At 42.0% G+C, this 13684-nt stretch overlaps 5 protein-coding genes across 5 annotated transcripts; 1 reads left to right on the top strand and 4 right to left on the bottom strand.

Moving 5' to 3' along the window:
• Positions 1-644, bottom strand: LOC108558184 (UPF0587 protein GA18326). The gene is made up of 2 exons (XM_017915017.1): positions 309-644; positions 1-235 (listed from the first exon to the last, which is right to left on the bottom strand). The coding sequence occupies exons 1-2, from the start codon at positions 556-558 to the stop codon at positions 3-5; spliced, it is 483 nt and encodes a 160-aa protein (XP_017770506.1). The 5' UTR covers positions 559-644; the 3' UTR covers positions 1-2.
• A 239-nt stretch (positions 645-883) lies between these two features.
• On the top strand, positions 884-5455 carry LOC108558180 (flocculation protein FLO11-like). The gene is made up of 5 exons (XM_017915012.1): positions 884-1292; positions 1352-1586; positions 1652-1943; positions 1999-2040; positions 2560-5455. The coding sequence occupies exons 1-5, from the start codon at positions 1161-1163 to the stop codon at positions 4928-4930; spliced, it is 3072 nt and encodes a 1023-aa protein (XP_017770501.1). The 5' UTR covers positions 884-1160; the 3' UTR covers positions 4931-5455.
• Positions 5456-5886: 431 nt separating this feature from the next.
• LOC108558181 (spondin-1) lies at positions 5887-9410 on the bottom strand. The gene is made up of 10 exons (XM_017915013.1): positions 9181-9410; positions 8436-8688; positions 8235-8370; positions 7852-8182; positions 7659-7789; positions 7381-7600; positions 7149-7323; positions 6906-7084; positions 6422-6847; positions 5887-6245 (listed from the first exon to the last, which is right to left on the bottom strand). Exons 1-10 carry the CDS (start codon positions 9359-9361, stop codon positions 5968-5970), a joined length of 2310 nt encoding a protein of 769 aa, XP_017770502.1. The 5' UTR covers positions 9362-9410; the 3' UTR covers positions 5887-5967.
• A 192-nt stretch (positions 9411-9602) lies between these two features.
• Positions 9603-12112, bottom strand: LOC108558190. Its single transcript, XM_017915023.1, has 6 exons — positions 12033-12112; positions 11833-11964; positions 11142-11541; positions 10347-11027; positions 10113-10262; positions 9603-10040 (listed from the first exon to the last, which is right to left on the bottom strand). Exons 2-6 carry the CDS (start codon positions 11938-11940, stop codon positions 10000-10002), a joined length of 1380 nt encoding a protein of 459 aa, XP_017770512.1. The 5' UTR covers positions 11941-11964; positions 12033-12112; the 3' UTR covers positions 9603-9999.
• Positions 12113-12268: 156 nt separating this feature from the next.
• LOC108558191 lies at positions 12269-13303 on the bottom strand. The gene is made up of 2 exons (XM_017915024.1): positions 12498-13303; positions 12269-12442 (listed from the first exon to the last, which is right to left on the bottom strand). Exons 1-2 carry the CDS (start codon positions 12604-12606, stop codon positions 12276-12278), a joined length of 276 nt encoding a protein of 91 aa, XP_017770513.1. The 5' UTR covers positions 12607-13303; the 3' UTR covers positions 12269-12275.
• Between the last annotated feature and the right edge of the window lie 381 nt (positions 13304-13684).

The following is a 13684-nucleotide window of genomic DNA, read 5'->3' as shown; positions in this document are numbered from 1 at the left end:
ATTTACTTGACTTTGATGAAGTCGTGTTCTAATTCGTAAATGCCGACGGAGAGCTTAAGTTTATCGTCATATTCCACCCATTCTTTTTCACTCAAATCGACGTCCTCGAAGACGGTTCCACCTTCAGTTTTAGCAATCCAACCGCCGGTTGGATTGAAGTCGACTGGTTCCAAGCCGCGGCAATCGAAAGTCACCAAATTGACGAATTTTCCTGCATGCTCCAATGTGAATTTTCCTGTTTTGGGGAAAAAGAAGTAAATAATTGGATTATTAGCTTGAAAATTGCTTGCGGGTTAGTTGGGGCTAACCGTTGCTTCCTTCGATTATGTCCAAACTGTTTTCCCGACTACAGAGTTTGCACTTGGCAAAGTAGTGGGTTTCCGATTTGCCGGTCTTAGTGGGCTGCGTTTCGCTTTCGACGACATCCTGCCACTTTTGGGAGACCTCGCCACAGTTCAAACACTTCAGCTTCAAAAGGAAAGTGTATTCGGGGTGGCTGGTGTACACCTCGGAGATGTTCTCCAGGTTAGCTTTGATCCTCAAACTAATTTTCACCATATTGAGCAAACCTAACCTAATCGAGAGTTAGAAGCATACAGCCATACCAATACAGCATCAACCAATCATCGGAAGCAGAACGAATATGTGCCCTTTAATGATACATGTCAGTGTTACCAATCGTACGCCTTGGAACGCAACCAGAATTGCATGGTGAAAAAGGCGGGAACTGGCGTGGCATCGCGTAATTTGTAAGGGCTATAGTGGTTCGGTGGTGTTATATCCAGTTGGATGGAAATATAAGATATATATTTGAGATTGATTGCTTATATCCTTGAAAAAATAGATTCATCAGGGATTAAGCTGCAGATGTGATTGCATACTCAATGCCAGATCGCCCATAAAAACAATGATCCGGCCATTGTTTACGTGATCTTGACTGATGTTATATCAATGCGGTTAACGATAAAGTCGTTAAATCGTGAAGTGTTCGTTGATTGATCATCATCATAGGATTGTGCGATCGCGGAGAAGCGGTGCCCTTGCGAACGATGCAATTGTCAAAAGAACGCCGCCTTTGACAGTGTTTTATTTATTGTTTCTGTGTACATGATCAGTTTTTGAAAACACTGCAGCTTTCGGGCGTTCGAAGCCCGTACCCCATGATCGAGATGCAACTGAAGTGCGTGTTCTGCAAGCGTTTCCTAAACTCGTGCCTGGACATCCACAATCCCACAGAATGCACAGAGTTTATCTCACCATTCGAAGACATCAAAGAGTGCTTTCAGATCCCTGTACGATTGTTGTATGCAGTAGCTGTTGTTATGCATTGTTCAATTGTTTTCTGTTTCAGTTTCTGCATGTCAGTGGGGATGAGGGCATCTGCTCAGAATGCTTCATCGTCATCAGATTCATAAATGCCATGAAAACACACATGACCCGTGCCCTGAAGAATGAGAAATGCACAGTGATCACAATATTCAACAAGTACAAGCAAATCCTATGCTCAATACAATTCCAAAACAATGAACACCTTGAGGAGATGTATGCCACTGTTTGCACTGAAACACAACCTGACCAGTATAAAGGTAATTAAATACTTGGCTATATAATCTAATTGCAACTATATACTGAATGTTTGTTAATGTTTTAGAAACGCGGCGGGCGAGGACACCCGCTTCCGGCGAAGTCTACGGGATTCTCAAGAAGAATAAGGGCACGAAGAGGAGAAGGGTTAATTCGAATATGGGCAGAAGCAGTGTGAATAATGTAAGGACTGCTTCAAGAGCAAGTTCCACAGCAAGTATTAGCTCATTTGCCTCCAGAGGTGTAAGATCAGAGCCCGTCTACGATCCTGATAGGTGCAATCTTGAATCTCGAATGGGATTTGACGATTTCGACCCGGAAAATGAAGACGACGATGATGATGACGATGAAGAGAAAAAGTGCGTTGGAAAGGTTTATTTTTTGTTCACAATTAATTTCCGTTTTTGATTTTAGACGCTACGGATGTCGAGAATGCTCTGTCTACTTTTCCTCAAAGTAAGTGAAAAATTTATTTATTAATAGTTGTATAGTTTATCACTACGAATTAATTGCAAACATATAATTTCAACGTAAAAATACTCGAGGTAATTTTTTATTGGCTCTATTCAAGCGCTTTATTTGTTTACGCACAAGTTTTTATTGGTGACGCATGTTTACCAATTAGAATTGGCAACGGTCCGTAGAAAAAAAAATGTAAGGACGGAAACGCGAGGCGGAGCCACGTCCATTTTTATAAGATATTGCATTCGGATTGGATGAGAATCCCATTGGAAAATGCGATAACCTTCTAAACAACGAATCATTAAAATGATCGAAAATAAATGTATGTTTATGAATAACGTGAGGCGAACGCGTGTTGTAATCAACTGGATATGACAAATAGCTTATCAAAGTAGCAATAATTAAAAGGATTTATTGTTTTTTGCATATTGCATTACATATGTATAATATTTGTATGTGACTTTGGATAGGAGTTTGTGAGGTAATGGATTGGCTTTTTTTTTTTAATTCAAGACGCAAATTGTTGCAACACAGCACCCAAAATCATTCGTTCTGCATATATTGTCCGTTATGCGAAACGTTGGAGAGGAATGTGGTGGATCTGCAGGAGCATCTGGACTATCATCGGGTGGTGAGCATTCCATGCGGGTTCTGCGACAAGTCTTTCGTCAACTACGAACGACTTTACGAACATCGCAAGATCTCGCATAAGAATAAAGTAGTGCTGCTGCCGCCCAGAATTCGCATGAACGTCATCTTCAATCGGAGTTTGCGGTACGCGCAGGCGAACAGAAGCGAAGTCGTCGGCGAAGCCAATAAACCGTTCGAGAGGGTGATGTACGTCAACGAGGAAGGTAACCATCGCGAGAGGTTCAACCATCACGACACCTACTGCCTGTGCATGAACGAATATCTTGAGAATGATAATATCAAGATGCACGACACGTACTGCTCGTGCAAGACGGCACCACTACTCGCACAGTCTCCGCGTTCCGACGTGGATGAGTTCGCAGTTGGAACATCCATTATTTACAGGGAGAGGGATACCAGCGATTCGAGTGATCCGGATATCGTGGAACCAAGTGTTCCGAGTTCATCAATCGCACCGATAACTCCACCACTCATTCGATCTCCTATTCTAGACCCCAATCCACCTTCTCCTCCAACAGTGCGAGATCCCACACCTCCACCTTATCAAAAACATCCTTCGCCAATTCCGGAATCCCTTCCAAGCACGTCCACAATGCCGTCTTCTCCACTTATCGAAAATCATCCTTCACCAACTCTGGAATCCTTTCCCGGTAAGTCTTCGGCGTTGTCTCCTCCACCTATCCAAAATCATCCTTCACCAATTTCTGAATCCCTTCCCGGCACGTCCTCAGCGCCCTCTCTTGCTCTCGTCGAACGATCACCATCGCCGACACCAATGAAGGGTTTCTCTCCTCGCAATTCAACACCGCCTCCCGTCCTTGAAGCTTCTCCCCTATTGGAGTATTCACAACCTCTGCATGTAACAGTAAAACAAACGAAAAATCGGGATCCATCACCTCCCCATCTAAGTGTTAGTAGCGTTGCAGCTGCACCTAAGAATAACGGCGGCATCATGGCAATAGACAAAGCGAGCATCTACAAGCAGTTCATCCACGACGATTCGGACAAGGTGAACGGTTGTTCGGACAGTGAAGTCGATGTACAAGTTAATGATACTAAGCGAGTGACGCGATCGACGGGCAAACCCAGTTGCAGCAGTGCAGATGGCGCGATTCCAAGCACCAGTAAACAGTACTACGAACAGTCCCGAAGTTCACCCGTAGATAAACCAAAAACACAGTCGAAAAGGACAGCATCCAAAGGTAATGTTAATGTTAAGAAGAAATCACCACCGGATGAAAGCGGTCTTGTAGTTGTTGAAGTCATTAAGCCTCCGCCAAACGGCGAAACGAGCGATCCGAAAGAGTTGACTGCATTAGAAGAAGATGCAACGAATAATTCATCGAAGGTGATCGTTACGAGTGAATCTTCGGAGGAAGCGACGACCAAAGATGGGGAGTTAATGATGGACTCGCAAGAGGTGATCCAGTACGAGGATATCGGAACCGTGGAGGAGATCATAGAATCGAATTGGCAGGATCCGGCGCAAGACTGGCAGGACGAGCAATCAAATGCGAAAGCAGAAAGTGCGGCCAAGAAGCGGAATTTCTTCGATACGTTTATCAAGACGGAGCAGCAGCAGTATCAGCAGCAGCCGGCCAAAAAAAGCGTATACGATACCTTCATATGCAGAGGTAACTCGAAAAATAAACGAGCTAAAGTATCATCGAAAGCCAAGGTCGCGCCGATCCTCGAGAACCTGGAAGTATATGTAATAAATCCGAATTCACCGGGAGCGTCCAAGGAGGATGAAAATTTGATCAAGGAGAGTGCAGTGCCCAGTACCACGCAGATCGACAGCTTACCGGGGACCAGCGACTCGGTGAAGAGGTCGAGGAATCGTGAGCATTTGTTAAAGCTCATGGACGATTTGCAGAAGAAGAAAAAGGAGCAGAAGACGGTGAGTTCAACGTTCACGCAAATGAAGAGTCCTTCCGCTACTTGCACCTCCTCTTCTCCTTCTTCCTCCACCTCCTCCGTGTTACCATCTTCCCCGCCAATAGCCATCGAGAAGAACGAGAGCGGCGACTTCCTCAAGAAGGTAGCAATTACACTATCTCCTCCCATAAGGAAAAACAAACGGAAACCAAATAGACCAGCTACAAAGAGGTTGGGCATGTCAAACGTGGTGCGATGCGTGAACACTCCGAACAGCAGTGAACTCGTGCAAATCGAAGGAGAACTCTACACGAAAAACGCTTACAAACACGCGAAGAAAAAAGTGAAGCGATAGTTTCCTTTGATGAAAACGACGAGAGCTTTGGACTGACTTCTGTTGTTTTTCTAATTGTATAGTTGTTGCCGCGCAAGAGACTTGCCACAAAAAAATGACTTTTCTTTCATCTTTTACTTCAAACGATTCTATGTAAATAACATTTTTTTTTATCATTTTTTTTTTCTTCAATTCACATCAAGACAACATCGCGATCTCAACTTGCAAATTGAAAATATATGAATTGTAACGTATCGAATCACATGTAGCAATCAATTAACAACAGCCATAAAATTACATTTTAAGCAAATATGTTTATTACCTGAGTCTCCACGGGGCAAATATCAAATAATAAGTTTACTAACAATAATAATCATCAATATAAATAGCGTATAGACTGATCTCCAATCAATGTACTAATTGTATAAAAAAAAATCTAAATGTTGCTGTTCACATCTATCAAGGAATGTTTATTCGTATTGTATCCAACGATCGGAAATGTTTTCGAACATTTTACGTGGATTCTAGGTACATAAATATTTAACATACATATTTCACGCATTTTAAAATACAAAATTGATTCGATTACTTTTGAGTTAAGCGCAAGAGTTATTTACTTTTTCAGCCAAGTTGTTAGCGCAAAGAACCAAAATATATTATTTATTGACGCAACTAATTGCCTACCTATTAAATTCAAATGAAATTATCACATTGAAATGTAACATCATGATTTATTTTCATCATCTTTGTTTTAATCGGATTGCGCAATTTCAATCATGTACATACTGATTTATTTCAATTTCAATAAATAAACGAAATGTGTACATTATCACTTATTTCCTGTTGGAAGCACTTGTAACTAATTTGTTATTTTTATTATTTTAAATTAAAATTAAGTAGAGGAAAGAAAAAAAACTATTCTTGTATAATTTATACATATATATAGTAGATTTAATATAATTAATTATGTATACTTTTAAAAATGAACACTTGTAAATATATTATTAATAAAGGTTTTTATTTCGATAAGATTTGGCCGTGTTTTGTTTCATTGCATTTTATTGACAGACCGGCAAATGGAGGCAACGTTTTCGAGCGTTCAACCTCTTCGGACACGCTTTTCCGCCGTTCTCGGGTTGTCTCTTCACCATTCGGAAACGCTCGGAGTAGGCGAGCCCGCACGATGCGTTGCATGGAGACCAAGTCGACCATTCGGTTACCATGCAGTCGATGGGCGTAACCGAAGACGAGTAGACTGCCGGATTGGTGAAGTGCGTTGTTTGTGACGGGACGGACTGCTGCTGCTGCGTCGGTTGCGGTGATCCTGTCAACGCATCTGGAACCAATCAAGACCATTCAACTTTTCAATTCGTCAAAATATATTTTTATATTAGTCTAATTAGACTGAAAAGTCTAAGCATTTTGTAGGAATAAATTGTGTACGCACGTTTGGTTGTATACAAGGTAATAAGTTGCGATATTGGAAAAGATAGAAATATATGTTAAACAAACCTCTGACAACGCTGCAGGCGTTGTTGCATTCATCGGCCGTCAAGAAGTTATTCCTGTTTCCACGGCAACCGCCGTATACGAATGGAATGCACATCATTTTCCTGGGTTCGAAATACCATCTGTTGAAGTGTCCGGTACAAGGACCTTGGACGCTCTCCTCCATGCAGACCTGTTTAGCCGTCTGCATGTCGAAGGTGCAGTCCGGGGTGTCCATGCATGGTCGCTGCTGCATCAACTCCACACGCATGCTGCACTTCTGCTGCAGAGCGGGCTCCACGAGTAGAAGACGTGTCCTGAACTTGACGCCCTTACCACAGGATGCGCTGCACGGACTCCAATCGCTCCAATTGGTCACCGGGCACATCGGATCTGGAGTTTCCACTTGGTCGGCGGCGCACGGCGGCCCCATGCACTTTTCGCGTTCCACTGACAAAAACAAAAAAGATTTCAGCAATCAACCACTATTTCGATTATAATAACTCACTCGTATCGACGGTGGGACACTTCTTCCTTCCCATTATATTATTGAATTGCCTGGTTCTGCTTCTGAAACCGATGCCGCAGGTCTCCGAGCATTCAGACCATTTAGACCATTCGGTGGTGCCGCAGAGGGTGTCGTTGAACTCGATCTGCTCCTCGGATGAATCGTTACCAGCACCACCACTAATTTAAATGGAAATTTTAAATTTAATTAAAGCTTCAACGTTAATTGTTTCTCACTACACACCCTTCGCACTCCGGAATATCAGCAACGCACATCTCTTTGGAAACCAATTGTCGGTTGCATTGGAACATGGTGGCCTTTTGAGGCATCCTGTACTCTCTGGTCCTCATCCTCAGTCCTTTACCGCAGGTCACTGAACATTCGCTCCAGTGACTGTAATCTGTTACCGCGCATTCCGCTGAAAATCAACAATTTCAATTTTCCATTTATGATATTGAGTATATCCTTGCCACACCTCTACTGGTATCCTCGGTGTTCTCGCTGACGTCGAGTTGAGCGTTCAGGAAATTCTCGTCGCACGATTTTGGGACAACCTTCTCTCTTTCAAAGTAGAATCTGGCCATAGGGTGCATCTCATCCTTGTGGATATCGTAGAACGGAGCTCTCGGATCCTCAGGATATCTAGTGGTGATTCTGAACATCTTCTCCCTTGGCTTAGTTTCAGCATTTGCTGACTAAAAAAAATATTAAATTTAATCCAATTGATTTATTTGTTGTTATATTTAATTTAACCATATATGTGATGCCGCTGTCGGTTCCAGCATCATACGGGTACAAATCAACAACCAAATTTTCGATCCACGTGCAATTTTTCAAGCAGAGATTCAATCCGTTAACACCGACCACCCAATCCGGAGATGGTCCTTCAATTGAAAGCATTATTATTAATCTTCTTTCAACTTATTTTACTTTGAGTTATAAATACCGAACATCGATGCTAAAGAAACCAAATGATGTCTTCTATCCACTCTGAAGGTGGTCGAAGTGTTGGTGTTGACGTTCGGGTACCAGAGACCTGCAGCTTTGATGATGGTCCTTAAATATTTGCTTTTAGCCCTGAGCTCAGTTTCCATCAGCCGGACGGATCCCCATTCTGCCAAACTGCGGAAACCTTCGGACGCGTACTGTCCCGGACCCCAGAAGGTGAAATTGCGTTCGTGCGAAGCACCAATGACATCGGAAAAGTGCGTCAACCAAAGAGAGAACGGAAAGTCTTTTGGATGGGTTATATTGGACCAAATTCCTTCGAAAACCATCTGAAAACAAAGATTTTGTATTAACTTTAAATCATCTTGTATGGCAGATTACCTTGTATTTCGCTTCGTCGCAGGCGCAGCAGTCGTTCTCGTTGTACTTGATGTCTTTTTCTGTTAACTCGCAGAACGTGTGGCTGAGCATACCATCATCGGCGTACCAATGTTCAGAGTCCTCCAGCACCATAGCTCTATGTAATCAGCATTTGCCGTCAATATTAAGATTCCAACATTTTCCATTAGTAATTATTAGTACCTGAAGGTGACGCAACCTGAGCCTGGTGGTGGTGCGGTCCACATGAAGAACACTTCCGTTTTAGGTAGATCATTGGTCTCGGAGAGCGTGTTCACGCAATCCTCGTTGAATTTAGATAGAGCATCGCCGAAGAGCTGGAAACTTCCGACTTTTTGCGGCGAAAGATTTCCTGGCTCATCCGCCGATTCCACGTTGATTGTGAACCTCTTGAAATGTTGAATTTTATCGAACGTTCTCGATCCCATCAGATACACTGTTGGAATATTTAAAAAGTAATAATTAGTACTTAACAAATGTAGAATCTTTCTTGTAATTGTTTAAACTATAATTAATATACAATTCAAATTGTGATTATTTCAATTATTATTGCGACAACTCGTTTCAAGATAAGATTTGTTTTTGTAAACAATGATTTTCCTGAAATTGGTGGTGTATGAATATAAGATATATTTTTTTTCATTAATAAATTTATTGATAAAAACAACATGTTTTGATATTTTTAGTTTTCTTTCTATCGAATTGATTAACATAAGATTAATCTCGCAGAAAGAATGCGAATTTATTTACGCGTGGAATCAGGAGCGCGTCTAAATTTAAGCTTCCTCCGTAAACTTCCTACCTACATACATACCACCTCGAACAAATTGCGAACGAAGTATATAAGTGAGTGAGTAAGTGGGTGTGATAATGATGATGATGTAGGATAGAAGGAATAAAACGAATAGGAAGAAGCAAAGACACTTACTCGTGTAGACCTGACCCGGATTGTACTTTTCCGGGTTCTCGTTGATCTTGATCTTGAAGCCATTGTCGCCGCGCGTCTTCGCGTACCTCGAATGGTAAACGCTCGGCTCCCTTGGACATCCGGTACCACCGGAAATGCCCAGCACTAAAACCAGCCAAAGAACTGGTAATGCGAGCAGCATCTTCACGAGCTCCTCGTACAACAAGTAAAGCGCAGAAAATAAGGCCGCTACGAATCGTTTATCTCTTATCGACGGACCTCTAAACCCTGACAAGTTCAAAGTTTATCGTTGCGCCACGGACGATGGACAAGGAAAAGTATAGTGAGGAATTTATTTTTTTCGGGTCACTTTCACTCAATATCATTGTATATATATATATATTTGTTTTATTATTTTTTTGTTGGCAATACACAATCTAAAATATACACAAAAACAACACCGTTCCTTTAAGATTACAATAATAATAATAATAAATAAGTCAATTTCTTTGGTTTTGGATTTATTCCTGCTGTCTTCCAATTTTGCGTTGGAAACGAACGAACGAACGGAGGAATCACAGATAACCTGGGGGGAGGATAACGAGACGTCATTGTGCTTCGAAAATATGCGTTATTAAAAATATTTCGTTCTCTTCCGTTTAACACTAAATATCATAAGTTTTTCTTTTTCTTTCGCTAATTGTACAAAATATCAAGTTTCGGTTCGTCGGGTCGGACACAAATTTACGAGTATTCATTTACGCAGAGAGAAAATTAAACGAAAAAGTGTTTCGAGTAAAATTGAATAATTAAAAGAAAATACTACTGTTTGGGTAAATACTAGAAGGTTAGGATCGGCTCCTCCCGGTGATCCAGTATATCTGAAAACAAATAATATATACACAGATTAGATGCAGATTTTAACAGTTAAGATGTTGTTTGATATGTCTTACCTTTGGCGATGCTCCACCAGGGCAAGGTGACGTAAGTGAGGAATGCGTTGAGTGGTACGGATTGAGCCCTTTTATTCTCCTTCCAGAAGTGGAATGTCTGAGTGAAACCGCGCATCGTCCACAGCGGATTGTACGCGCCGTCATCGAGCTCTGAAACATGAACATAAGGAACGATCAGGACCATAAAAAGGACAATGATCTATCGTTTCCAGCGGACAGGGGAAAGACGTTTACCATTGTTGGTCTTTTTGGGTAAATCACACCAGTAGTAAATATGGGTGCCGTCGGGTGTAACTCTCTTCGGAGGTCCAAAAGTTTTCCTATTGTTCACAGAGTTCCTCCTTTTGGGAAGCGTGCAGTAACCATAAACTTTGCTGCTGTTCCCTGCTAATCTATTGTAATTGCTATCCAGATTGCTGTTCGGTTTGTTGTCGTCCTTGACGGCTGGCTCGGTTTTCCTGCTGAACGCTGGTGTCGTATTGGATATGTTCTTGACGTCTTCTTCGGCGCACGGCAGCTCCTCCTTGCCGTTCACAGTGATATAAGGATTCTCGGTGTTAAAGGAGGTCTCTTGGTAATGCGGAACATCGTCATTGTTCAGACTGATAGCGTCGTCCGCGAACTCGAATTCAGTTAGCTTCGGTTTATCCTTCCGCTTCTTGTCCTTCCTTTTGATCTTCTCCTTGCCCAATTCGTACTCGGATTCATTCAGAAGGAGGCTGTTCGTCGTCTTGGGGTTGACGCTGCAGCTGCACTGATGTTCGGGTGGTCCGAGGGGCGACCGGACCGCACACTTTTCCGGCGACGAGCAGCACCTGCGGCCGTACACGTCGGAGAGGGCGACGGAGCCGCGCTTCCTGCGATGGAAGCAACCGCAACAGTCCGTTTTTAAGCCTGAAGTAGGGCCAGAGACATCTACAAAAAGAGACAGAAACAAGGGTATGTACAATCAGCGCTACTAAAAGTCTCTGGACCCTACTTCAAACTATTCCACACAACTGACTGATTTAGTGCGAGAACAACACTCACCGTCACGTAGATCGCCTGCCTCGATCTCGCTGAGCCCGTTATCCATGGAGTCGAGTCCTTCGTTCTCGGAGCGCGACTTTACATCGAGCTTGGTCTTCCAGCCTCCGCGTACGAAATTGTTGATGTTTGCGCTCGGATCGCTCAGTCTCCTCTGTTGGCGGTACGTGTAGAAGTCCTCCGGGTCTTCCTCCCAATCCGAATCCCACATGTCTGTAGCGCAGAAGCCCGGCTCCGAGGTCGGAGTCTCCACACCCGACCCTTTCGGTTTAGTCACAGCCATCTCTGCGTGACCTTTGCCTTGAGGACCCTTCATCCGAACGAACTCGCATCGCTGCGTATTCGACGTGGAGAACAATCCAAAGGTCATCCTCTGTGCCATCTTCGTACTCAGACTAGATTGCTACTCATAAACAAATTTAAAAAAAAAACATAAAATCATTAAAAAAAATCTCTAATATTTTGAAAATATGTTGAAGTATTTAAAATTTCATAAATTGTTATTAAATCAATAATTAATTGATTGATGAATATAGTAAGTTTAGAAAAATATGAATTTTGTTTTATATGCAATATTTTAATTTTGACAGATGTGAATGAATGAATGAATGTTATTGATGAATATTTTAAGTGTTGAGTTAGACAGACAGATAGATAGAAATTGGGGTATGTTATGTTGGAGATTGATGATTACCCTGGCATCGTAGACCTTCTTGAGGGCGTCGTATCGGATGGAGCCTAAGAAGATGACGCCCTGCACCGTTCCGGCCCGATCTGCCGCAACCAACTCAACGCAGACCATCTCTCCATCTCTGACCAGAATATCCTGGAAGACCTCATCGAAGTTATCCACCATGAAGCATATGTGCGGATACGTGATCTCCTCCACTTCACCTTTAGTGTCCATCCGCCTTCGACTGGGCGAAGCGTACACCTTCTGCGAGTGCCGCTTCAGTACTTGCAACTCCTTCGGACTGGTGCGTGTGCAGATAGCTAACGTGAGCGTATACTCGAACTGATGGATGATCAGATTCAAGTACACAGTTTCCTCCCAGTCGATGTCCGGATCACCTATTGGAAGCTTCCTNTAAATAATTTAAACAGCAAATTAGAGAAAAAAGCTTGACAGTTTGCTGCTCAAACCTCGAACTTGGGTAGGTATCTTGGTGAACCTTTCACGTGTTTCTTCCTGACGAAGAACAGGAGATCATCGCAGTCTATCGAGGAGTCGTTTTGGAACAGAAAATGCCTGACGAAGAGATCGGTCCAGTAAGTGGTGCCCTGCAGCATCACGAATCCGGAATCTATAAAAAGAAACAAAAACTAAGAAAGAACTAATGTAGAGTGAGTAAAACTCACCGTCTTTGAGCAGTTGTCGCATCTCCTTCGTCCTCTGAAAGTTGATCTCCTCCAGCAGCTGCTCCAGCACCGTAGGCGATCTCAGAGTATTGGTATTGGAGAAGGCCATGACTAATTTGTTTTGATGTGTTCTCGGCACCTGCTACGATCACGATGATTCAAATTGCGATGGCGACATTTGAAGGGCGCAGTGTACGTGCACACGTCGAAGGGGTGTGTTTTGTTCTCTCACTCTTTTTTTTTTACCACTGCCACTAGAGTACGCAGATCGATGAGAGCCGCCCGTCGTCGGTCGGCGCTCTCCACGACTGCATCCAAATGCGCCCACGCATGCGAAGACGTCGATGACAACGTAAGGGGGAAAACCCCTTTTGTTATCCGCACGCAATCATCTATTCCATCCAATTCCTTCCAAACGCACACGCAAATCCTACTGAAACAAAACAAAATTTATGAAATAACAACAATAGTTGTTGCGCACCATCTTTTTTTTCGTTTCGTTCTTGTCTCATATGTTGTTGCCATGTAAACACATAAATCTGTTTCCATGTGCGGCTCAGATCTGTGGAATATTATATGAAGTAATAATGTTCAATAAAAACACGAAAACATAGACTGAAAACGGACGATAAAGCAGTGAGCTAAAAATAGAAATCCAACAAGCTGTATTTATAACCTAATTTGGTTATTACGATACCAACGACTAGCATATTCGCGCTTCCAGAACAGCACACTTCAATACAGACACTGCAGATGATTTTTTTTTTGACGTAGTTTCAGTTATGATGCGTATGTTCAATTGTAGCTTCACAGCAGGAATAATAATAAACATACTAAATCATTTTTAATATGGAAATGAAAATCATATAAAATTATTTCTTCAATTTCTTTTCAAACAAATCTTAGGAACAGACAACAAATAGGTTTTATTTACTTAGCATTAAAATTTAGTTTTCATCGATTTTAGTCAATTGATTATCAAATGATTACGAAACTAGACATAATTCATATAGATTTTTAAAATATAAATAAAATTAGCATGAAAAATGAAGTAATTAAAAAAAATGGTATTGGAAATTAGAATTTTGAAGAAAAATTGATTTAATTTCAATTTTAAAATTTTTATTTAGATATATGTACTACAATAACATAGGGTGTGATATAAAAAATGTAGACTGTTATGGGCT

This window comes from Nicrophorus vespilloides, unplaced genomic scaffold (genome assembly GCF_001412225.1).
Source record: "Nicrophorus vespilloides isolate i.1.1-1 unplaced genomic scaffold, Nicve_v1.0, whole genome shotgun sequence".
Taxonomy (NCBI): Eukaryota; Metazoa; Arthropoda; class Insecta; order Coleoptera; family Silphidae; genus Nicrophorus; species Nicrophorus vespilloides.
Note: the sequence above shows the minus strand (reverse complement) of the source record. Positions and strands in the feature narration are given on the sequence as shown.